We start from the raw sequence: 26,721 nt of genomic DNA on the forward strand, positions 1-26,721 counted from the left end.
ATCTATTGCCATACCTTTATGACCTTCTCCTTCTCTGCTGGAACGTTGGCTCTGTTCCACCGGAGATGTGTGATGCCAAATTATCACACTATACAAAAACAAAGGCAATAGAGAAGACTGCAACAACTACAGGGGCATCTCACTCCTTAGCGTCAAGGGGAAGGCCTTTGCTAGGGTCAGACTTAAAAGATTCCATTTACTTGCAGACCGAGTGTACCCGGAAGCACAGTGTGGCTTCCACGCCAGCAGATCTACTGTGGATATGATCTTCTCCATACGCCAGCTACAAGAGAAGTGTAGGGAACAGAGTACATCCCTTTACCTTACTTTTGTAGATCTCACTAAGGCATTTGACACTGTCAGCAGAGCAGGGCTCTACAAGATTTTGGGAAAAATTGGCTGTCCACGGAGGCTCCTCAGTCTCATGCGCTCCTTCTACGACAACATGCACTGCACTGTACAAGAAGCACATGAAGGCTTCACTTCTGACAGTTTCAGAGTGAAGAATGGAGTGAAATAGGGTTGTGTCTTAGCGCCCGCACTATTTGGCATTTCCTTCTCCATGCTCCTGACCTTCACCTTCCCTGCAGATATGGAAGGCGTCTACTTGCACAATAGCTCAGACGACAAGCTGTACAATCTATTGAGGCTGGAAGCGAAGACAAAAACAAATCGCATCCTGATCAAAGAGCTCCTCGACTCTGATGTTGCTGCGCTACAAAGACTCATGGACTGTCTCTCCCATGCCTGTAACTTGTTCTCCTCAACCATAAGTGTCAAGAAAACTGTGGTCATGGGACAAGGTGTTCAATCTCCAACCCTGATCACACTAAATACCACCTCACTGGAAGTAGTTAGCTACCTTGGGCCCACGGTGACAGAGTTCGATACACCCATAGGGAAAGCAGCTACCACCTTTGGCCGACTTGCAAAACGTGCATGGAATAACACCAAGCTGGCCCTTAGGACCAAAATGATGCTTTATAAGGTCTGTGTTCTCAGCACCTTGCTGTACGGCTGTGAAACACAGGTGAGTTACAGCTACCAGGAAAAGAAGCTCAACAATTTCCATCTTTGCTGTCTGCGGCGCATTATGAGTATATCCTAACAGGACAAAAATCACACATGTGGCCATCCTCTCAAAGGCAGAGCTCCCAGGTGTGTTGGCACTAATCAAACAGAGGCGGCTTCGGTGGATCAGACACGTACACAGTATGGAAGGCGGTCACATACCCAAGGACCTTCTGTATGGTGAGATGTGATCCAGGGCTAGATGACCAGTGGGGCGCCCAAAGCTCCACTTCAAGGATGCTTGCAAACATGACATGAAGGCCATAAATGTCGACTATCACACTTGGGAGTCACTAGCTGGTGAAAGAGGGAAATGGCGACACTTCCTGTTGACTGATGTGCACTGCCACAATGACCAGTTGCTATAGCAGCTTGGCAATCAACACCAATGTCGTCATGAACGTGCTTCCATTATTAATATTTTTTGAGGATTCATGTTTAAAAGACTGTGGAAAATACCTGAGGAGATGCTGGACTTGTTTTTTTCTTTAAAAGGGTCACTGGAAGGACACTTGGGACTTTGTTTAAAAACAAAGTCACATGCCTTCCGCTAAGTAAACAGTTGGAGCCTTATGGACTGTGGAACTATTTGGAGTTGTTTATGGAGAAGTCACTTGTTTTGATTTATGGCTCAGGAGTTTTGGTTTCGTTTTTGGAGATTGTTTGGAGTGCAATTGGTGTGTATCCTGCTAAGAGAGAAGCCACCCAACTCATCCTGTTCCATCTCTTTGAGAAACCCTGAAAATCCAGTGTGATTGTGAAGCCACTGCTGCAGTATTTCTCCCGAAAAGCCTGCAAGACTGCTTCTTGACACTTCCTGAATGACCTGTTTCAAAAAAGATCCCAGTGACAGCCGTCTATGTGTACCTGGATGCCAGACCGGTCACCTGGAATATTTCATATCTTATCCTTTTTTTCTTCAAGAATTAACAAGTATTTGGCCAAAGTATTTCTGTTTTTGTAAAATTGATCTCTGCAGAGAAAACTTCTTTATTTTTTTTCTTTAACTGGTGTGTGTATGTGTGTGGTTATTTAGAAGGGAATATGCTTATACTTTCATATTTCAACCTGTGTGTTAATAAGCTTTGCATCTTTATTGAATATGTCTTGTTTTATAATTAATAAACAACTAAAAATTAATAATTTAAGAAACCTGGTTTGTAGATTTATATTCTGAAGCAGATAGAAAGAAGTATATAATTGGCCATATATTGGTTAAAGTATTTTTAAATATATGTTGTGACCAGTGGATTAGTGGGACTAGAGGGAGACAGTGCATTCCTCCATCCTTGGTTGTAACGTCAAAAACAACAACTCACAGTGTCACTTGACAGCTTGACATGTAGCATTTGTGGAAGAACCTTGCTCTCAAGGACTGACCTTCACAGCCATGAACAAAGGTGTACCAAGAGAAGGCACCCCACCTAAATGGATTGTTTGTTGCATGTCCATCATCTTTCGTAGGTGGAAGAATGTCAACCATTTTTGACTTCCCTAGTAAGGCATGGATTGATCTTTCGTGCTGAGTTTTTTTTTAATGGAATGTATTTTTGTTGAACATTTAGAACTGTTTCTTCAAATGTTTCCCACTGTTTACTTACCACCATACCCTGAGTCTATTTACTTAATTAACCTAAGCCAGCTCTCCCCTCATACCTATGTAACTGGCTTTGTTTAAGTTTAAGATTCTTGTTTGGGACTGGAGTATGGCGCTTTCAAACTTAGTACAGAATTGAATTGTATTCTGATCACTTTTTCCCCAGTGGATCTTTTACAATGATCTTTTATGATGGGCTGAATGGCCTGCTTCTATGCTGAATAACTCTATGACTCTGTGACTCTATGAAATGACCAATAGCCCTGCCTTTACCACATCTAAAATAGACTTATCTCTAATTGATTCCACAACATATTGTTCCAGGAAACTGTATATGAAAACATTCCACAAACTCATCTTCAAGACCACCTTTGCCAACTTGATTTGTTCAGTCTATACAAAGGTTAAAGTCCCTCACAATTATTACATTGTCTTTGATACAAGCTCCAATTAGTTCTTGCTTAATGCTCTGTCCAATTGTATAACTACTATTAGGGAGCCTACAAACTACTCCCCCCACCATGTTCTGACCCTTGTTATTCCTAATCTCCACTCATACTGTTTCTACTTCCTGATTTCTGAGCCAAGATTCTTTCTCACTACTGTCTATGTCATCCTTTACTATCAGGGCTACTCCTCCTCCTTTTCCGCTCTGTCTGTCTTCTCGAAATGTTGCATACCCTGGAATATTTACTTCCCAACCTTGGTCACCTTGTAACCACGTCTCTGTAATGGCAGTTAGATCAAAATAATTTACCTCTATTTGTGCCACAATTTCATCAATCTTTATTCAAATGCTTTACGCATTAAGATAAAGAGCCTTTAATTAAATGTTTTTAACTATTCTTTTCATGGACCTTATTCAAATGTTTAAAATTAAACATTGCTTAACTAGTTTCTGCAGCATGGTTTATTTCATATTGCACGAAGTCCATTTGACTAATAGCATGTTGAAATTGTTTCAGATTAAAATCGAGCATCAAAGGAATCTTAAATTTCCCAGTTTCAATGGAAAGCTATTCAGAGGTAAATGTCATCTGCATCTTCACACCTGAAGTCATGGCGCATCAGCTAACTTCATACTCAGTTCCATAGACTGTCAGAAATTCATTGAAGGTGAAGGGAACATCTGCCTACTGTGACCAATTGTGGATACAATTTGAATTTACACAGGCCGAAAAAATGTGAGAAAACGGCAGATTTTATATATCTTCCATGCATTGTCACCACTATCTAACTTCAATCCCATTTTAATATTTAACATGATTTATATACTTCTGGTTTGCCTCTTTTCAACACTTGCTTATTTTACTTAAATTCCCAGAGTGTTGGTGGTGTGCTGATGAAAAATGATTACTCTCGAAGCTAGTTATTTGAAGTTTATAAAATGTGTAATTGCTGTATTTAAAAAATCAAAAACATAAAACATAAGTAATAGTATCAGGATCACAAAAGCAATTTCTTCCTATGACAATTACTTTTCATTTGTTATCCAGTCAAAAGACTAATATTTTAGAGGTGTAAGCTTGATGGCATTGCACACACACACACAAAAAATTCTATCATTTGCAGTATGGATATGACTTGCAAAGGCAGCAGTTCATTCAGCTAAAATTAATAGAGGTTAATGAGTGTTAGAGACAATTTGTCTGCCTACTTTCTCATAAGCACGCAATATTAGCCCACATCAAAGCAATTTCATATGCATAAAAATTAATAATTTAAAAAGTAATTAGCACAAATATTTAAACACTTTCAACCATATTTTCAGTCAGGAAGCACACAATGTTTTATATTTCCTCTCACCAATCTCAAAAGGAATTTGCAAAACTGTGGTTATAACTTACAGTCAGTATTTCATGTGTGAAGACATAAATCTTCAGTAAAGTAAAAATGCCACTGATGTCAATGCTGGGTTCTGCTTATCTCGAATAAATATAGCTGCTGACAATACTGAGGACCAATGTTGGTAGGAAAACATGCAATTTAACTAAACACTCGGTCACTCCTGAAACCAGTTCCTTCAAATAACCACTTTATCCTGGTAAAAACTGAAAACTTATAAAGGAAAACAGTTTCATCCACACCAAATTACTTGGATTGTTACTTTAAATAAATTAGGCCAAAGTTACTCATTAACATTTTAGCCCGGTCCCACAATTCCAAGCAAGCAGCACAGAGGACTTCTTGCTCTCTTCTCTCCCATGGTTGAATCCCAGCTCCAGCAAAATCCCTAGGTTAGTGGTCTTTCATGAAGGTCCAAAGAAACATGGATAGTCATGTCTGCTGAGGGTCACTGATGAGGAGAAAGTGAATGAAAGTTCCCCTATGCACTGTATTATGAGTGACACTGAATTAAAGTACCAAAATTTAAAATTGGACAAGATTAATTTCTGGGAATGGAAATCTGCACTGCTGTTGGAAAATATTCTCAAAACATGGTACCAATAATGAAAAATATGGCTCACCAGGAACATCAACGCTTGATAACTATGGTTATTATACAAAAGACACGGGGGGATGATTCCCAACTGCCACCCAACCCACTTAAGCTGGCAAAAGGAATAACTGGAAGTTGAAAATTGCCTCTCCAGTTGGCGAGCAGCTCTCTGATAGTATGGATTAAATGTTCAACATGTAAATTATTCAGGTTTTTCACTGCAGCGATTAAGCAGGGACAGTGATACCCTGCCCTCTTCATGCCCATTTTGGGTGAAAGTTCACAATCACCCCCATTGAGAATGGATAATTTAAGAAGGTATATCACTATGATGATGAAAATCAGTACTATTTTGAAGTAAACGTAGTACCAAGAGCATGAATTTTCTTTTTGCAGACCATAGAAGATTTGCCATCAGATTTGCCCATGGAAATAACAAGTCCCTTTAAATACGCCCTTTTATAATTGCCCACACATGTAAATATCATCCTGTAGAGGCCCCATTCCACACATTCCATTGTTTGCTGCTCAGAGAAACACTGAGGGACAGTGAGCATTGCTTTACAGTCATCGTTGCTTCAATTTATTCAATTTAAAAAAAAAAGAAAATAAATATCTGTAAGCCATGAATGGCATGGCTTCTGTCTTTAAGAGATCATATTTGGTGAGGTTAGACATGCAGCTGATTGATAAACGAATGTTGGCAGCACTACCATCCACTACCTAGAAAGTAGGTACATTCATGTGTTTGTAAACAGGGACAGCTGGTCAAGAGGATCTCTGATGCGAACAGTAGCAGTGTGTACAGAAATGAGTACATATAAGGAGATCAAATATTCCACAGGGCATGATGATCTGCAGAATATAAATGTGTGTGGGCAGGAGCAAGCCAGGTTTTAGATGTGAAGATATTTTACCATTAATAAAGAAATAGACTGCACCATAATTGGAACTGACATCCTTAAGCATGGAGTAAAACTGCATTCTCCATAATCATTCCAAAAAAAACAATAAAGTGGATGATTTTCTATTTAAAAAGTCAGCATAAAATATTATGATCTTGGTGACACGGTAGGTCAAAACACTTCTTTCATCTCTGGGTTTAGGTTCCAACCCAAACCAGATGGGCTGGATGAAAATCTCTTTCTTCTGCCAGTGGTAAGATTCTGGACTGAAATGAGTTAACAACATAATATGGAATGAAAAAGAGAAAAACCACTCCTTATACCACATACAATCCATGAAATTAAGGACCCTAGCTTGCCCTGAGGAAAACGTCTATGTATCTTAACCTTTCAATGATCCTGAAGAGGTAATCAAGCAAAGTCTCCCAATATTCATCCACCCACATATTGATTATTTAGGCTGACCAGTTGCCCTCCACAGGTAACACCTCCCACCTCAAGACACAGCAGAAAAGGACATTATGAATTGTGGAGTAATTGATCATCTCAGCCTATATTTATTCCTATAACTGCGAATCCTATTCCCAAACAACTATCCACAGAGCTATGTTTCACCAGCTGCTCTTCACAAACACAAGAATCTATCAGGTCCCAGACAGATGGTTCATAAAGCTGCCAATTTTCTCCCTTGTCAAACATCCCATGATAGTCCCTGAGCCTCAGTAGCAACTCCCTTCTGCTGGCATTCAACAATAAGGTAAAATATGTCCTCACTGTAATTTGGGTAGTAGTGGAATAGGGACAAAACGACAGCAAAAATATACTACTGCATAGCTAAAAGAGAGTTCTTTAAACAAAATAAACAGAAAAAAAATACTTTCATAGCTTGTTGCCAAAAAATGAGTCGTGCTCAGAATCAATTTCAAGGATTAACAAAGATAAAAATAGAGACACTTTGCAATTCACAGCCAAAATCAAGTACTGAGAAAAATAATTTTAATTACAAAGAAGTAAAGTGGAGCTAGACTGAGAAATTTTCAAATGTAGAGATAGAATTTGTGGTAGGGTTTCTTGAGGTATCAGAAATTAATGGAGAGGAATTTGATATGAATGCATTAAGCATTCAAACAATATCACTAATGATAATTTCTGACCTACTATGTTAAAAGAATACAAGGTAAAAGAGTAGAGTGGTGTTTGTTGGTGAGCACGCACTTGACATGCACTCGATTTTCACATCATTAGACTCAGTCTCTTGGCTCAGGCAGATGAAATTAATATATCAGATTTGTCTTTTTTTTACTTTGGAATAAGACAGCATAAACACCAGAAACCTCTTCTAACCACCTACCAAAGTTATACTTGGGGCAATAGAAGCCCTGAGGAAACTAACAGAGAAAAATGTAGGATTGATAAAGATACTAGTTGGCCAACACATCTTCTTGCGCCATCCAAGTCATGATTCAACAGTTGATCTGACTATTATTCATCTTTTTTTTCCTCTGACATTCCTTTGTCTGCTGTAGTAATGGAGGCACTAACTCTTTTTAAAAAACTGGCTCTGAGGAGGAGTTCTGTATTCGGAACATCAATTTGTGTTCTCTCAACAGATGCTGCCTGGCCTGCTGGGTGTTCCAGCATTTTTCATTTGTGTTCAAAATAAATGGGTCAATGCTTCAATTCAAATCGAGGACAGGGAAATATCATTCATCTGCTACTTTCAGCCAACACCAATTTCTAGTCTTAGCCGGACAGAACATAACTGCAGAAAAATTCAACAAGGCCTGTTTTTGGGCATCGGGATCATGATGTGCATGTACTCTGTGCCCTATCCTGTTGAGGCAGGCAGCATGCAAACTTTATGCTGCCTGCCCATTTCAATGATTGTAGTGTGCAGCCCAGCGTGAAACAGTGGCTGCACATTAAACAGGGGGCAAGCAGTGTGCATGGCGAGCACAATGCACAGCTAGCCATGGCCTCTCAAAAGTAGCCTGCCCCTCTTAAAGGGGAACTGTACTCATGCAACAGGACCTGCGGTAACAGTTTTAGGAAGACCTGACTCAAGATGAAAGCATATGTGCTCCCACCACTGCCACTCCACCAGTGCCGTTGCTGCTGTCTTTCAGCCAGCCAGCCCAGACTGCTGTCGCTCATGGCGAGTGGAGAAGGCCCAGATCTGCTTGAGGCAATCCTGCAAGACCATCTGCAATCTCCCTCAGTCAAAGTCAGCAGCTTTCCACCAGCCATGTTTCAATCATTGGGGTAGCACTGCATAAGTGCATTACAATAGGCAAAGGCACCCGTAAAACAGGCCAAGGGTGGGTTCAGTTTTGCATGTATTATTGGAAGTGTCGTTGAATAAAGTTGTTATGGAATGGTTTTATGTCGGTGGCTTTTATTTCAGGATTTTGGCCAAGAGGATATTGTGATGGTATCATAGAATCAAAGAATGGTTACAGTGGTAAATGAGGCTATTCTGCCTGTTGTGTCCATGCTGGTTCTCTGCAAGACCAACTCTGCTAGTCTCACTCACCTGTCTTTTCCCCATAACCCTGCATTTTCTTTTCTTTTCTGGTGCTATCCAATTCCCTTTTCAAAGCCACGATTGTACCTGCCTCCACCACCCTCTCAGGCAGTACATTCCAGATACTAACCACTCGCTGCATAAAAAAACTCTTCCTCATGTTGTCATCGTTTCTTTTGCGAATCACCTTAAATCACTGGCCTCTTGTTCTCCACCCTTCTGCTAATGGGAACAGTTTCTCGTTCTAGACCCTTCATGGTTTTGAACACCTCTATCAAATCTCCTCTCAACCTTCTCTTTTCTTAGGAGAACAACCCCAGCTTCTCCAACCTATCCACAAAATGAAAGTCCCTCATCTCTTCAACTATTCCTGTAAATCTTTTCTGCACCCTCTCTAAAGCCTTCACATCCTTCCTAAAGTGTGGTGCTCAGAATTGGACACAGTACTCCAGTTGAGGCTGTATCAGTGTTTTATAAAAAATCATCATAACTTTCTTGCTTTTTTACTCCATGCCTCTATTTATGAAGCCCGGGATCCCATATGATTTATTAACCACTTTCTCAAGCTGCCCTGCCATCTTAAACAATTTGTGCACATATACCCCCAGTGCCCTCTGCTCCTGCACCTCCTTTAGAATTGCACCCTTTATTTTATATTGCTTCTCCTCATTCTTCCTACCAAAATATAACACTTCACACTTCTCTGCATTAAATTTCATTTGTCATCTGTCCTCCCATTCCATCAGCCTGACTACATCCTCTTGATGTTTATCACAATCCTCCTCAGAGTTCACAATACGTCTAAGTTTTGTGTCATCTGTATTTAGCAGGTAACAACCATGATGTGGGGATTACAACTAAAGCGATCTGGAGTCTGAGTATCCGCTCACAGACAGCTTGTCTGGAAAAGGGAGTCCAGGATGTCGCCTTCCTTCCTCCTCTTTCTTCCCCTCTTCCTCCTCCTCCTGGGGTGGCCACCGCAGGCCTAGTGGCAAGGCTGCACCCTCATGATAGCAAGATTGTGGAGGATGCAGCAGAGCACCACGGACTTAGAGACACGCTCCCCCCAAGCAGTCCAGGCAGCAGAACTGTTGTTTCAGGACACTGATGATTTGCTCCACGATGTTCCTGGTTACTTCATGACTTTCAACGTAAGAGCGCTGTTTTCATGTGGTCAGATGGTGGAGGGGAGTAATGAGCCAGGGTACAGCAGGTATTCCTTTTCAGCCAGCAGCCAGCATCTGGTTCGTCATGGTGGGACAAAGACGTCGGTTACGCCTAACTGGCACAGGATGAATGCATCATGGCTGCTGTCAGGATAATAGTTATTCACTGAAAGGATTTTCTGTGCATTGTCGCACATCAACTGGATGTTAATGGAGTGGTAGCCCTTGTGGTTCCGGTACATTAGCCCGTTAATATGTGGGGCCCACAGAGTCACTTGTATGCAGTTGATTGCACCCTGCAGCCTGGGGAATCCCACCAGCCTGGAAAAGCCACATGTCCTCTCCTCCTGCTTCCCTCTGGTCAGTGAGAATATGATGAAGTCCCTTCTCCTTCAATACAGGGCCTCCGGCACCTCCCTGATGGAGCGATGGATGGTGAACTGTGAGATGCTGCTAATGTCACCTGCTCCCAGCCGCTGGCAGCACCATCTCGCCCTGCTGTGCTGCTGTAGGCTGGATTGTAGGATGTAGCACAGTTCGATCACCACCTCCTTAGTGAAACGTCACTGCCTCAGACACCATTCCTGGCTGAGGTGGAGGTAGTGGAAGGCCTCCCTAAAGGGTAGGGCCTTCTAGTAAAACTCCCCTCCCACCCTCTGTGCACAGTTTCCCCTCACTGCTGCCTGTGCTCCAAATCATGCTGCAGCCCAAGAGGGACTTCAATTATAGCCCCCATTACTAGAGCAAACTTTCTCCTGACAAACCAAGCAACTAGTCTGATTTCCATGCAACGATCCAGTACCACTCTCTTGTAAATCCCAAAACTTTGCAAAAGACCTCCAATAAAACTAAACACAGTATTTCCACAAACTCTGCACCAGCAAAACAAAGTCCAAAGTACCTCTTCTGAAGGTTGGACAGTGATCCCTTTAAAAGTGTTAGTTGGGCAGGCGGTGGGGGGGAGTGCTTTGTGCAGCTGAATGCATGTTGAGCTGGGAATGATTAAGTAAGGTGTAAAATAGCAGATCATGTACCAAAGCAGCATTAGTGGCTGATGTCACGACCGTCCTCTCTACATGCACCTGGTGCATGAACGGCATACCTGCGTTAACACCCTCACAGTCAGGGTGCACCATACAGACTATGCCTGAAGTGGTCTAGCAATTATTTTTGCAGTTTCGGGCTTCCATGGTCCCGATACCAGCAGTGCTGAGGAGCTCAATTTCACGACCAACAACTTTCGGTGTTTTGTAGAGGTCATTAGTATTAATTCCTTGGACTTAATATTCAATTGATCTAATTACACACCTCAATACTTAGTTGTCTTTACCTCAGTGGATATGCACTGTGATGATCCTTTCAAAGTATACTTATTCTTGTTTGCAGTTTTCCCATCTTAGCAATGTTCCCACATTACTCTAGTGGATTTAAAATCAACTTGAAATTCAGGCGATTCATTTTATTATCTAAATCTACTCTTGCCACAAAATTAAATTTAATGTTATTTTGACTCATAATTCTCTAGTGTTCTACATTGTCATTTTCCACAACAGGCTCACTGCAAAATATTGGAGCAGCAGCTTCCAATAACCAGTCTGGTATTAGCTGCATGAATTGAGCATCCCTTTGGGGATGATCCCTTATTTACATCTATTTAGGATCATTAAAATCCCTTTCCTTAATTCACTTTCACCATTTTTATTTGTTCACAAAATTCCAAACCTTGGATTTGATAAAACATATAATAAGACCCCTTTCAGAAAACTGGTGGATAAAGTGAAGGCTCATGGGAAACAAGATGTTGCTGTAAATTGGATTATTGCTTGGCTAAAAGAAGCAGAGAAGAATTATTAATTACAATAGTTTTAATTTGGCATCCACAAAGAGCTGAGTCCCATAGGGTTCAATCCAGAGAATTATTAATGACCTTGACAAAAGTTTTATAAACAATGTTCAAGTTTGCATATTCTGTGGAAATGCAAGATGTTGTGAGTAGAGGGATTAAAATCTAAGTAATAACTATTTCACACCAGAATTAAGTTATGATCTGTAGATTAAATGGAAGTATGTAGATTAGGATTTCCTGATTCTCCAAGTAAAATGATATTCCAGTTTGGTAACAAACAATCTAAATTTGCTTTATTGACTGCAGCCTGATTATTTCAATGCAAGGTACATTTTGTTTTTGAGCAGCTACATAGTACCTTAAAGAGGACAGCTTGTGAGTGGCCTGCGCTGTACCTTCAGGATTGCTGTGAGTCCACGCATACGTGCAGCTTAGAGGGAACATTGGTGATAAGACAAGAGAAAGATAAGTGTGATTGATCCAGGTGTCGGACATGAGGATCTCTGCTTGATCCTAGAAACTACAGCCTCAATCTCATCCTTGCCATTTCTACCTTGACTGTATTTTATTTTATTATGATCAGTGCTGTAACTTTCCTTGCTAGATCTTGAAGAACAACTTGAATTTCTATATCATCTTTACTTAAGAAAATGTGAAAAACTTCCCAAAGTTACTTTTATAAAACTCTGGTTAGGACACAACTGGAGTATTGCATCAAGTTCTGTTGATGACACTTTAGGAAGGATGTGAGGGTCCTTGAGAGGGTGCAGAGGAGATTTACCAGAATGGTTCCAGGGATGAGGGATTTTAGTTACAAGGTTAGGTTAAAGAAGCTGGGGTTGTTCTCCTAAGAGCAAAGGAGGTTGAGGGGAGATTTGATAGAGGTGTACAAGATTATGACAGGTTTAGATAAGAAAAGCTGTTCCTATTAGCTGATGGTGCAAGGACAAGAGGATGCAGATTTGAGGTTTTGGGAAAGAGATGCATGGAGGATGTGAGGGAGAACTTATTTATGCAATGAGTCATAATGACCTGGAACTCACTACCTATGGGGTTGGTGGATTTTAAAAGGATATTGGACAGGCACCTGAGGAAAATAAACTTGCAGGGCTACAGGGTACAGAGTGGGGGGAACGGGACTGACTGGATTGCTCGACAGAGAGCCGGCATGGATCTGGTGAGCAGAATAGCCTCCTTCTGTGTCGTAATGACTCCATGGCCAGGATTTTATCGTCATGCCATGGTTCCCAACGCGGGGCCCAATGTGGGACCCGAGCCTGCGAGGACAAACAGCAGGACTGCAGCGGCAATGTTACTGGTGGTAGCCAATTAAGAGGCCACCACCTGGACCGCAATCCCATTAAAGACAGTGGCCTGCCTCTCCAAGTTGGGCCGGCAGCTCTTCAGTGCCACCGCTAGAAGTGGTCACTGCTGATGCTGCAAGGGAAAGAGAGGGTGCCTCTATTGAGGCGCTCGCGAAGGACCAAGAGAATAAATATTGATATGCTTGGCCAGGCAGGCAGACCACAATGGTTGGAGGGTGTGAACCCTCCAGCGACAGTGTTGAGCCGCGGTGGCAGCCATTATCGCCAGTGGGCTGCTCTGTGGGACATGGAGACTCTAGAAATGAAGGCTGCTTCAGGAAGCTGCTGGGAGGCTGCATCAATGTAGCTTGTGGTCTCCCCACATGGCTGATGGCCTTTCATAGGCCAATTAATTGGTTGCCTGATTCCAGTCTGCAGGCAGCTGAGCCGCTACTATTCCCACCACTTGGAATATCCCATGGTGGCTGGAACACAATGGGGTTCCCTCCCAATGCCATTTTACCACCTCTCCTGTCTCCTAGCCCATCTCCATTGGGCTGGTAAAATTCCAGCCTGTGACTCTAGACGCTTCGCTCAAGCTTCCAGTATACCATTCCACGATTTTCCTCATCACTGTACCCCAACTGCATTGAAATTTTGTTATCCCACCACCGTTCACGGCGGCGGGTGCACAAAATGCCTGTGAGGTTTTAGGCCGCACCACCATGTTTACACAGCAGGCAGCCACTTAGCATAATGACAACGGCCGTCCACATCAATCACAATTGTGATGTCGTTTACGGCATCTCCTGAAGTTGGATTGCAAAGTTCAACCCTCCACCCTCCCAACGGTACCCACTTACAGAGCTCCCCCCTTCCCCCCCAAAGGTAGCCACTTGCAGAGCTCTCCCCTTCCCCTCCCCATAGTAGCCACTTGCAGCGCTCCCCTCTTCCCACCCCCCCACAGTAGTCACTTGCCAAGCTCCCCATTTCCCTGCCACAGTAGCCACTTGCAGAGGTCTCCCCTTCCTCCCCACAGGACCCACTTGCAGAGATCCGCCCTTCCCTCACATCTGCAGATTGAGCTTAGTGGCAATGTCCAATACCGAAAAAAAAAACTCATTAAGATAACATCACATAACTTACCTGACCTTTGCAGGCACTGATGACTCTCGCCTCGGTGGCACCAGCTTGTCAAAGATGGGAAAGTGAAGGCACTTGAGTGCCGCACGTCATGCAGAAGATTGCAAATGCCTGATGGGATCCCGGCGAATTATATACTAATGCATGCAAAATAGTATGTAACATTTAAACTACAATCCTGTCATTTCGTGGCAGAGGTACCGCCATGGAACTTCACCGCCTGTGAGAAAATCGGAACCTGACAATTAAGGCATTAGGTTCTGTGGCGGAAGAATCTGCGCCGGTTCTCTGGGCCCCACCGCCAGAAAGTCCACCTTCCAATGGCGCATAAAATTCAGCTCCAAGTGTGCTCTAATTCATTCTTTCCAGGAGACAAAGCTATAGAAATCCTTACTCCCCTCAATCTTTCCATCCTGCTACAACTCCAGGCATTTAAAATCCAAGTTTGGTTATGACTCAGGCACTACTTCCTGATTTAACGTGCATTCTCTTCTGCATTATTCAGCTTAGTGGTGGCTGCCATATGGCCCCTGGCTGTGGATCTTGAAATCTAAATAAACAGCATTATTTTAAAGTTTCACATATTTTAATTTATATTCTATTTTAAAGGATATTTTCAAGCCTTTAATAAGTTACCAACGTCAGGATTTTTATGGCAAATATTCATATTTTTTAGAACACATAGCACTAATGTTGACAAATGATTATCAAATAACTTAGAAAATAATGAGAATATTGGTTCAACTCTTTTCAACTGATGTTTAACTATCAATTGACCCTTTGACATGTACATTCAATCAATTACTAAAAAATTCTAGTTCTTTTGGCCTCCTAAAATATACCATGGTGTCCCTAATCTGAAATAATTGCCTTGACACCAAGAATTTCTAATCATCTGATCTGTAGTCTCATAGACTTTCCTACCATATCTAAAAGGTAAATGCTCTGAGCAAATTATAAATTAGATAAAATATATTTTTCACACCATGGAAGAGTTAAATTGGAAACACCTGTTTAAAGCCTGGGGCCTGTTCTAGTATAGGCTATTTACTGCAGGAGCCCATCTTGGAGTCACAGTTCTTTGGTGTTACATAGCCACATGTACTGCCTCAATTGGTAATGACTGATTAGTGCACATTTTTGTCAGTCTCACATGTGATACGGTTCTCCAGAAGCTCAAGAACTGCTAACTGTAAGGGAATCAATGAGCAGCTAGAAATGATTAGAAATGCATATTCTGCTTTCATCTGAACAGAAAAAGACCAAAGACATGGGAGGTATGAAGAAGGTAGGTGTTTTGCTACACAGTGAGAGAAATTATTGAAGGAATAGCTACAGTTGGCACTTCAGGGTTCAGCAGGTTCACAGTGTTTCAATTCAAGAATTCTATGTAGCAATTTTAAACTTACCTGTCTGGCAGAAACTGGGTGGGCAGTTAAAATTGACTGGAAGATGTTCCTGCTGGCATTGTGCACCAATAACGTGTCTTGAAGTTTAATCCTTATGAGGAAAGATTGGACAGGCTATGCTTGTATCTGCTGGAGTTTAGAAGAGTAAGAGGTGACTTGATTGAAACATGTAAGATCCTGAGGGGTCTTGGGTGGATGTGGAAAGGATGATTCCCCTTGTGGGAGAATCTAGAACGAGGGGACACTGCTTAAAAATAAGGGGTTGCCCATTTCAGACAGAGATGAGGGCAAATTTTTTCTCTCAGGGGTTTGTGAATCTTTGGAACTCTCTTCCTCAAAAGGCTGCGGAAGCAGAGTCTTTAAATATTTTTAAGGCAGAGGTAAATAGATTCTTGATAAACAAGACGGTGAAAGGTTATTGGCGGTAGGCGAGAATGTGGAGTTGAGGTTACAATCAGATCAGCCATGATCTTGTTGAATGACGGAGCAGGCTTGAGGAGCTGAGTGGCCGACTCCTGCTCCGAATTCAAATGTTCGTATGTTTAATCCGCTCCACTGTGCAGCCAGAAGCCAGTGGAACCCTTCTTTAAATATGCAGATTGGGATCCAATTACGTCATCGGGCCCCAATCGCGATATTAATTGGTGCCCTAACAGAGAAGCCATTGTGGCTTTCTTGACAGGTGAAGATAGTGGGAAGAGAATCTGGGGCAAGAACAGGACTAGAACAGGTATTTTTTTTTAACTTGTATTTTTTTTTTGTGAAGCCTGGAGAAGCATGAGTGTCATGGCTCCCCTCCTTCCTGGATGTGAGACTTTTCCAAAACCCTCACTCCATGATTTACCTTGTTGCACGGCTGACCCTTTGGTGCCAGATGACAGCCTTCTGCCACTCAAGTTTCCATTCCAGTGGTATGCAGTGTGGCTCAGAAGCTAAAGTCACCTGAGCCTCACACTACCTCTCCCACACAGCCTCCCGACCCACCCTATTTCCACTCCGAGTTCAATCACATCAATAATAACTGTGATGGATTTTGTTGCAAGATGTCGTCAATTCAATTGAGTTGTCATTCAAATCTTAGTCAGACAGAACTAAGCATATAATCTATCAGTCAAAAAATTGCTGAATGGAATGGCTTACATTACTGCAACTGGAAAAGTAAACATTTTTATAAAGAATCTATAGAATACTTCTTGTACAAATACATTTAAGAGTTCATCATGTAAATGATACCAAACTACATTAATAACAAAGTTGAGAATCTAAATTATATAGGGGACAATTTCTGTGGACTTTTGATTTCCTAGTGTAACTTCAATAAAATCTTGTAGAAATTATGTAAATGGCTGTTTAAGCTAAAAACTATATAGTTATCAGAATTTACTATTAACAACCGATGGTGGATCTGAGGAAAACCGTAAGGCTCTTCTCTATAAAAGAAATTTAACAAGTAACTGATGCAGTTTTGTCAATTGGACAAGGCCCCTGTCACATGAACATTACTAAATGGCATGATTGATTTTTGTGTAACTGGATAATTCTAGATATTTACAGTACACTGCTCAACTGCACCATTATTCCAATTCAGGGCTCCAAATTTGTCTTCCTATGTACTCCCTCAGTCTAAGACCTAACAGCTACACTCAACACTTATCTCATTGCCCAATATATTACTTTCAAGATTCATGGTATAAGAGCATCTTCTTTGAACAGAAAATTCTTTCTGAACATTGCTGTCAAAATGTGCTTCAAAAACAATATCCTAATATCAAATGACATATTTACTGCAACTAAGTAAATGGTACTTTATGGCCACATAATTTGCTGTTTCTTCTCTCACTTTCTATCCCAGTGTATCATTCAAATATATATACAGTTTTCACAACAAAAAACAAAAATGTCAGCTAGGAGTTTTGAAAAACATTTGTAAAACGCGATGAGACCGCAGCTTATCACACTTGCTTTGTTGATAACATGCAGCAGTCTGTGCTCACATGGCAGAAAAGTAAGAGAAGCTCAGTCTGATACAATTGAAATAACTACTCTAAATGTTGGTGTGAAGAACAGCAATTACTTAAATTAACTCCAGTAAATGTGAAGACTCCACATAGTTTTGCTTTTGATGCTTGTCTAAATTGGAGTTGCAGATTCAAGAAGCCATCCAGCTTAAATGGTTTGAGGTTCACCATTTGTGCCTGATTGTAACCTCAGGGGCATGGCATGTGAGTTCACACTCAGTCCACTCCAACACAGATCTTTACAAGTCTCCAGGGTAATAGTTACTGATGCTACAAAATCACATGCATTCTGTGTCACCAAACCATGCCTTTGTGGTGTCAGAAACGTGAGTTGTGTACGGGCAAAAGATCAATAGTATCAAAAGGAATCATCCAGGCATTTTTATCCAATTTATTGCAAGTTCAGGACTGCACCTGAGCAAACAAAACAGACCTACCTGGAGTGTTCAACAGTCGCGACATCCTGCAGGAGTACGACACATGTTGTTCACAATACTCAGCACTCTTGGTAACTGCGGAGATCTGGTTCAGTGAGGTGCTATAATTCAGTTTCACTACAACAGATTTTGCTGCAGTAGATCCAGAAATTGTTCTTTGCTGTGGCATGTCATGGTACAACGTCGTCCAGACCTTGTCCTCTGTAAGAAGCAAGAGAATCATAAATGCTCGTATTTCCCTCCGAGAGCCAAGGACATTAACTTTACCGCAAATAAGCAGAGTCTGCAATAATGCCCTTAAGTGTAAAGGAATAAGTGTGAATGAATGTACGCGGGGGCTTCTCCTGTTTGTCAGGCATAACTTTGGTGGTTGACAGGCAGAAACCCTGGAAAAGCAGCATAAAAGTTACGCTGGGTTTCCAGGGTTTCAGTTGGTTCTTCCTCCGAAATTATGTCAGATGAGTGGGAGAAGCCTCCACGGATATTCACCCTGTCGGCTGAATGAAAATGTTTGTTTGCATTACTTGCAAACACATAATTTAATGTCTCATTGTGAGGTAAGCTCTTTTATTACTACTGTTATATATTGTTATACCATCTGTAAAGTGCTAGGAACTAATTAGCTAGGAACTAGTGGTTATGTGTAAGTGTTCCAGTGGGTCCACATTCACGGCTGCATTGGAGAGTCATGTGATATGTAACAGAAAACCAGTCTAGCCCGTCCTATACCAGGCAGCATGGTGAGCTGTATTAAACGCAAAGAGCTACAGCCATTCCAAGTCTAAAGTGTGATTATTTCTAACATCTGGGAACTAGAAAACAACAAGAAGACGTAACAACTACTCCCTCCCCAAAACAATAAAAACCGTCGTCACACATCTTTTCACAGAATGCCCCTATCATTTTTTAAAGGCGAATTTCTGTAAATTCATTTGTATTTCAACTGAGCAAAGCAAAATAAAAAAATCTTCCAGTGATCAACATTCACTTCTCAAATTATCGTTCTAAAATATTATTTACAATCAGTGAAAACTCCAGTGTCTAGTTTTGAAGCCTGATCCCTACTAAGTGGTTCTAAATATAGAAATATGCAAGAAACTTATCAGGATTTGCACAGAATATGGGAATTTCCACAGATATATAGAGTTCTGTAATATGTTGTAAGGAAAGGTGCAAACATGGCCAATAACACCAGAAACATTTATTCAGTGCAGTCCTAGTCTCATCCCATGGATCTAAATTAGATGTATATTCTGAAGAGTGGGTCATGAGCACACTGTGTGGGACGTTTCACACAGTACAGTATTAGTGATGGAGCAAAGATTCATAAATACATAGAAAATTTTACCAACTAGAAATGTATTAGGTCTAGCAAGCCCATTGCTTTTTGATTGCTCTTAACCCAAAACCATCAAATTCAGCAGACAGAAATTAGTTTGAACTAGAAAGGCTAAAGACAAGGGAAGGAATGGATAAATCCTTTCCGTTCAAGGAATTACGATGAGGGGTGGACTGTCTGTAGTTTTATTTTCTTTCAGCAAGCTAAGAACAAGAAAGTTAGGATAGAAATGATCACGTTGCGTCAAATGTTGTTCCACAATTGTAACAGCAGCATTTCATTTTTCAAACAAAGCAAGAACACCATATTAATCTAAAAAAAAGGTAATCTACTTCTATACTTCTGTTTAAAATAGAGAAAAAACTAAAATGTTTCTTGTGCTTTCGTTTTCATTCATCAATCAAAACGTTTCCTACTTTCAAGTGGCTCAATGTCGACATATTAATTGGGGGTAAGCCCTTTATTAGTCCCAATTTTAACAGTTTTTATCACCCAAAAATGAAATGTTAATGCTTTCCCCACTTAATCCACTAGAGAGGCTTGTAGCACAATGGTTAAACCAGACTGTTTATGTCATATTTATGTTTATGTTTATGGGCGGCACAGTGGCGCAATGGTTAGCACCGCAGCCTCACAGCTCCAGCGACCCGGGTTCAATTCTGGGTACTGCCTGTGTGGAGTTTGCAAGTTCTCCCTGTGTCTGCGTGGGTTTCCTCCGGGTGCTCTGGTTTCCTCCCACATGCCAAAGACTTGCAGGTTGCTAGGTTAATTGGCCATTATAAATTGCCCCTAGTATAGGTAGGGAAATATAGGGACAGGTGGGGATGTGGTAGGAATATGGGATTAGTGTAGGATTAGTATAGATGGGTGGTTGATGGTCGGCACAGACTTGGTGTGCCGAAGGGCCTGTTTCAGTGCTGTATCTCTAAACTAAACTAAACATATTGTGATGTTATATTATGTATTATACACCAGCACTGTGCATAAGTAAGTTGAAGTTGATATGACTGAGGCGGCAGGAGTATACTGTTTTTCTAGTTCCACTTCTCCACAGGTCACAACATATATTTGCCCAGTTACCAATACGGCAATCACAGACTCTATTTGCATCCCAGAATAAAAATACACCGATCAGGTTTCTTTAATAAACAACAAAATTATCAGTTTGTTATAAAACAAGATTTAGCCAGTAATGAAAAAGAGCATTAACAAACAGATTGAAATATGAAAGTTCCCTTTTTACCTTACACACACACACACACACACTGGTTAACTGAAAAATAAAGAGATTTTCTCTTTAAAGTTATGTTACAAAAAAAAAGACAAAAAAATACTTTGGTCAAATACTTGCTAATTCTTGAATAAAAAAAGAGAAGGTATGGAAAGATGTCAGTTTTCCCATTTTTGGTTTGGCATCCCAAATACGTGTAGATGGCTGTCACTGGGATCTCTCTAGAACAATTCTTTTCAGGCAATTTTGAAGATCAGTTTGGCAGGTTTACCAGGAGAAATGCGGCAACGGGGATTTCTGGCAGGCCTTTCAGGAGGAATGCAGCATCAACACTCGCTGCTAAGAGCTTCGCAAAGAGATGGAAAAGCTGGCAGGCTTTTCAAAGACATGGAAAAGGCTGAGCTGGGGTTTTGACTTTAGCAGGTTGATTTTTAAACTCCTTTCAAAACACTGCCCATACCCCAACTCACTGTCCAAAGCAAAACCAAAAACAATATCTCTAGAGTCAAGCCTCCTGCCCCGTATAAAGCTTGACCTGTCACTTCTCTGTAAACATCTTCCCCGGGTCAAAAAGCTCCTGCTGGGTACTTATCTGAGGACAGGTGACTTCCAGGGTTGTTTATGAACCAAATCCAAAAAACCTTCCGGTGATGCCTTTATAAAAAAAAAGTCCAGCATCTATGGAATACTTTTCCGATTCAAAACCATTTAACAAAAAATGGAAGAATTTTCATAACAAAGTAAGTATGAGTGAATAAAGGACTCATGTTTTTATAAAAAATAGTATAATGCTTCAAGTGAAGGGATTGTTGATCTAGGGTAAAAGATTATCTTTACACAACTAAAATGTAGTTATGGGCATAACTCACTTAATGTGCAAAATTCCATGATTTTCTGTACTATTTCTTTCTGCCTAAATCAAACTGTTATCTGGGTGGAAAACAGAAAACATCTCCAGGGTAGGATCTGGTCTTTTGTTTCATTGCTGCTTGTGGGAGCTTGCTGTGTGCAAATTAGCTGCCACATTTCCTTTGTTACAGCAGTCAATACACTTCACAAGTATTCAATTGGCTGTAAAGTGCTTTGGGATGTCCTGAGGTCATGAAAGGCATGATATAAATGCAAGTCCATCTTTCTTTTTCTAATAGAACATATAAGGTCAATACAGTTCCAAGTCAATACATAGCAGTAATATTTTCAGGATGGTAATAGGTATCTTGATTCTTAAACATTTCCAGCAGGAGTTTCCATGAGGTTGTGCTAGATTTTTCAAGCGCAAATCACCTGAAATTGTCTAAAGCAGCACAATAAAAGAGAAATTTCAAGCATTACTTCAGCGCCAATCGAGTTTTTGAGATTTTCAGTGCTATTTAAATAACTGGCAATGCACCCAGATCAAATGAATCAACATCTCAGGACTGTGACCTTTCATCAGAACTGGCAAAGATTCGAAAAGAATTAGGTTTTAAGCATGTGAAGGGGGTGGGGGGGAAAATAAAAAAAGGGAAGGTGTTTGATAGGGCAGAGGGCAGAAGAGATTAAATAACAAAACTGTCCTGGGACAAAGGCAAAGAGTGTAATAATGCTTGTGGTGAAAGACAAAGCATAAGTCCAGAGAGAGTGTTAATAGCGAAATAATGAGCAGCTCTGTCTACACGAAAAACAGACACATGGCTAAAAAATAAAATAAAACAAAATAAAATAAAAAATATAAAAAAACGCCAGTCATGCTCTGAAGTTATTGAACTCAATGTTCAGTCCGCAAGGCTGTAGAGTGCATAATCGAAAGATCAGGTGCTGCTCCTCAAGCTTGCGTTGATGTTCACTGGAACACTGGAGCAGGCCAAAGACAGAAATGTTGGCAAGAGAGCAGGGTGGGGGGGGGGGGGTGTTGAAATGGCTAGCGACTGAAATCTCGGGGTCATGCTTTCAGACTGAGCGGAGGTGTTCCGCAAAGCGGTCACCCAATCTGTATTTGGTCTCCCCAATATAGAGGGGACCACATTGTGAGCAGCGAATACAATGTACTAAATTGAAGGAAGTACAAGTAAATCGCTGCTTCACCTGGAAAGAGTGTTTGGGGCCTTGGATGGTGAGGACAGAGGAGATAGAAGGGCAGGTATTACACCTCCTACGATTGCATGGGAAGGTGCTGTGGGAAGGGGACAAGGTGTCGGGGGCGATGGAAAAGTGGACCAGGGTGTCGCGGAGGGACTGATCCCTCGGAATGCTGACAGGGGATGGGAAGGGCAGATGTGTTCGGTGTTGGCATCACGCTGGAGGTGGCAGAAATGATCCTTTGGATGTGGAGATTGGTACGGTGTGAGGACAGGGGGAACTGTCATGGTTCTGGGAGGGAGGCGAAGGGGCGAGGGCAGAAGAGCGGGAAATGGGTCGGACACGGTTGAGGGCCTTGTCAACCACAGTGGTGGGGGGGGGGGGAGTGGGGGGGGAATCCTCGATTGAGGAAAAAGGGAGACATGCAACAACAGATGCATCAAAGATGGAGAAACTGGGAGAATGGGATGGAATCCTTAAAGGAAACAGGGTGTGAGGATGTGTAATCAAGGTAGCTGTGGGAGTTGGTGGGCTTATAATGAATATTAGCAGACAGCCTATCCCCAGAGATGGAGACAAACAAGTCGAGGAAGGGAAGAGAAGAAAGAAGAGGAGAGGCCCGAGTGCAGCATATATAGAATTAGATATGGGAGGATGGGAGGAGGCTTGAGTGCAGCATAATCACTAGCGTTGACTTGTTGGGTCTATAATGGACAGGTGGGAAATGATGTGGGTAACTTCCACTTCTCATCTCCCAACTGAATGCAATAGGTTTTTGTTAAAAATGATTTCTTAGTACCTGAGTGTTTCAGGGTCAAATAAACAAATTACAGGTTTTCTTGTAGGTTTAAAAAAAGGTTACATTTTTATTTAAACAGCAAAACCCGAACTGTTCGCAACTTTCACCCACTCACGCATTCACATACAAATGCATACACCAGAATAGATAGTTAGAGAGAAAAGAGGGTAGGATGCAATTAAAGTCCAAAGTGATGTAAGAGTTCATGGTTCACATAAACCTGTTGAATCTTCTCGGGAGGAAAGTTTTTTCAAAGGTGCAGGCCTGGATGTTTGTAGTCATGAACTTGCTGAGGTGTTGTAGATTTCTGGTGCTTAAAACGTCAGACCAGAGGCAACGGTTGCTTTTTAAGTTCTTTCTGCAGCAAGTTGAAGTATCAGCAGCAGGCCTTCTTCCTTGTGCTGGACCAATCTTACAGCCTTAGGCTGGAATTGGCTTTTGGTGGTCTTTTCTTAATGTCCCCTCTCTCTCCAGAGGGATACTTTTTAAGGTAAAAATCCATCACATTTGAGTGAGGAGTCACAGGGCCCTCTGACCCTGGTGTGACCACACAATGGTTCAGAATATAAAAAACATTCCTATCTTGGTGTCTGAATGGGGACCATTCTGTTACAATGGTGCTACTTAACACCCATTCATCTGGGTTTGGGCTGTGGAGTCAGTCTGTCTTACAGAACCTTTGTTAGTCCCATTCCTATAGGTAGGAGTCATTAACATGCAATAGGCTTCTTTCAATTTCAATGGGTTTTCCCCAGACCTAATTAAGAAACAGTTAATGAGTTTCATCTTTGCAGACAGGTTTGTTGATTGCCAGTAGAGGAGTGGATCACCTAAACGCTACTCCATTTTGTCTGTGGTATAGATGTGCCCATTTTCTTGTGGTTCAGTTTATACATAGACTTTTTACTGTCATAATTCCTCCAGTTCATAGTTTATTTGATCATGGTTCCTTCCGAGCACGACAGGTCGAATGACCTGTTTCTGTGCGATATACTATATGTAATTCTATTTAAGTGACGCTTCTTGACAGAGTGCTCCTTTGTCAAAAAAAAATCTTCTACCCATGTGAATGCAGCACATTCCATTTTCAGGAACAGGTAAGTTGTCTAAATCTCAAATGCTTTGGAATCCAATAATAATCTGAACTATACATCACAGAACCAGCTTGACCAGTATTGATTTCAGCTTCTACAAATCTGATTTATATTGCAGCAGCTTTGCCAAGGAGTGCTATAATTCCTCTAAAAACTTTCATTGAAAAGAAATTTCGGATCAGCTTACAAGCATTAGTGCTGTAATAAAGCCAATTTAAACCACATACAAATGAGCATTCTACAGCAATCTACAAGCACATTGTGTAAATGGTAGAGAGACACAGCAGACATTTTGGGCAGAATTTTAATTTTTGGACCCGCTCGCAACAGGGCAGGGTGGTAGTGGGTTGGGAACCGGAAAGATTGAGGAGTGGGTTTTAACTCAACCACGGCTTAAGCATCCCGCTTCTGGAGCAGGCGGACGTGATGATAGCCCAATTTGACTGTTGAAGACTCAGGATTTAAAGAGACAGAATGGATCCATTCTACAATTGTCAGAGCAATTGTACTGAATGACTCTCAACGTGGGAAGAATGAGCCCCACACCCTGCCCCCAGTACTTTGAGGCATTGCTGAAGATGATGCTGCAGGCTAGACGGGCCTGAAGAGAAATATTGTTCCCTGTGGACGAGAGCAAGATGCCAGACTCTGAAAGCATGCACGAGTGGCTGGAAGTCACTGATAAGTTGAGCAGCCGCAGTGTAGTCCCTAACTCATGGGTACACTGCCACATGAGGTTCAATGATGTCATCAGGGCAGGAAATGTGAGTGGCATGCCACAGTCCCCTCACTTCCAATCCCCAGCTTTCTCCTGCACAGCACTCCTCAGGAAAACACACCTTGCATCTCCACCCATTCCTCTCTCTCAAGGCACCTCCTCACATCCCCATCTGAATAGCCATCACTGACACTCATCCTCATCTTCTTGCCAAGTCACACCCATCCCTCAGTCACCCTCTACAAATGTTGTCATTCCATCCTCTCAACATATTCCATTTCTCAAACATATTTCACTTCTGTCTCTCCTTGAGAGAAGAGACTGCAGAACACCAGGAAGGGGCAGAGAACCAGGGGTCGCACTGCAGTTATCACCATCCTGACTGCTGCAGAGGAGGGCGCACTGGGGATAAGCAGAGTTTTGACATGTAAGGCAATTGGAGATGGCGAGATGGTAGAGTCCCAGCAACCTGGTGACGGAATAAATCATAACACGACCACATGGTGTATGTCATGATCTGCTCAATGGTGACGAAGAACCCTATTATCTTGTCAGTTCTAATTCATGTCTTTCATTTCCCCAGGCCCCACAAGTGTCCCCCAGAAGGTGATGGCAGAGCAGGTGGAAGACTCCTCAGAGAAGGTTGCACACTTTGAGGAAACATCATCATACGACTCATGTGCACCCTCCACCAGCTCAGGTACACACACAAACCTCGTTAGGGCCACCAGGACAAGTAGTTGGGTTGTCACATGGTAAGCAACAAATCACAAGTCAGCAGGAGCAAGTGTTGAAGACAGGGACAGCAGTGGAGTGTCCCTGTCAGAGTGTGCAGGATCCTCCAAGCTCTGCTCAGCTGTATGCAGATGATGAGCGTTAGGCGGGTCATTGACGAAGAGGACTATTTTGGAGCAGAACAGAGTAGGTGCGATGTTCTGTCAGCAGTTCCAGAGGTAATGCGCACCATTTGAGAGGGTTTGGAGGAGTCTGTCTCTAGCACGAATGCCATAATGTCTCAGGCCTTTGTGTTGATGGAAAGAGTGGCCATCTGCATGGAGAATCAGACGTGGCACACAACTAAGTGCACGCTTGTCCTCACCAATGGTCTGCACACTCAGGGCTGGCTTTTGTTCAGGAGGCAGGGCTCTCAGAACCAGGTCGAAAAGTTGGGGGGGATCCCTGCCTCTATTATTTCAGACCCCTGGTGCGATCCTCCATTCTTTTGCTGTCAAAGACAGGATCCCTGTTCTTTTAAAGACTTAATAGAGGCAGGGATTCTGCCCCAAGAGCTGCTGGTCAATCAGAGGGCCCGCAGATCAACAGCATTGGCAGCGCCACCGGGAGCGGTGGCCACTCTCTCTACTGCAGAGGCCTTGGACCCAGGCCCAGCGCTGTGGAAGAGGTAGGTGAGGCGGAATTGCCAGAGCCAGTCTGGAAGGCCCTGGCCAGGTGGGGTGGGGTGGGGGGGCGGGGACAGTGGTGCGGTACTGTTCTGTCTGGGGGAAGAGAGGTCCAGGGGGGTACAGTTGTTCCCAGTGGGAGTACTCCTTGGGCCAAAAATTGCCCACGAAGGAGGGACCCCCCCCCCCCCCCCACAAGCCCACATGGAGAGTGTCTCATTT

General features: G+C 42.2%; 1 protein-coding gene across 1 annotated transcript in view; it reads right to left on the reverse strand.

The window, feature by feature from the left end:
* LOC137347208 (contactin-associated protein-like 2) overlaps window positions 1–26,721 on the reverse strand; it is a 1,554,138-nt gene that overhangs the window by 994,162 nt on the left and 533,255 nt on the right. Inside the window, exon 12 of the mRNA XM_068011439.1 lies at window positions 17,861–18,061. Within this exon, the coding sequence (XP_067867540.1) occupies window positions 17,861–18,061 (201 nt within the window). The remainder of the gene's footprint in view (window positions 1–17,860; window positions 18,062–26,721) is intronic.

This window comes from Heterodontus francisci, chromosome 2, assembly GCF_036365525.1.
Source record: "Heterodontus francisci isolate sHetFra1 chromosome 2, sHetFra1.hap1, whole genome shotgun sequence".
NCBI classification, from domain to species: Eukaryota; Metazoa; Chordata; class Chondrichthyes; order Heterodontiformes; family Heterodontidae; genus Heterodontus; species Heterodontus francisci.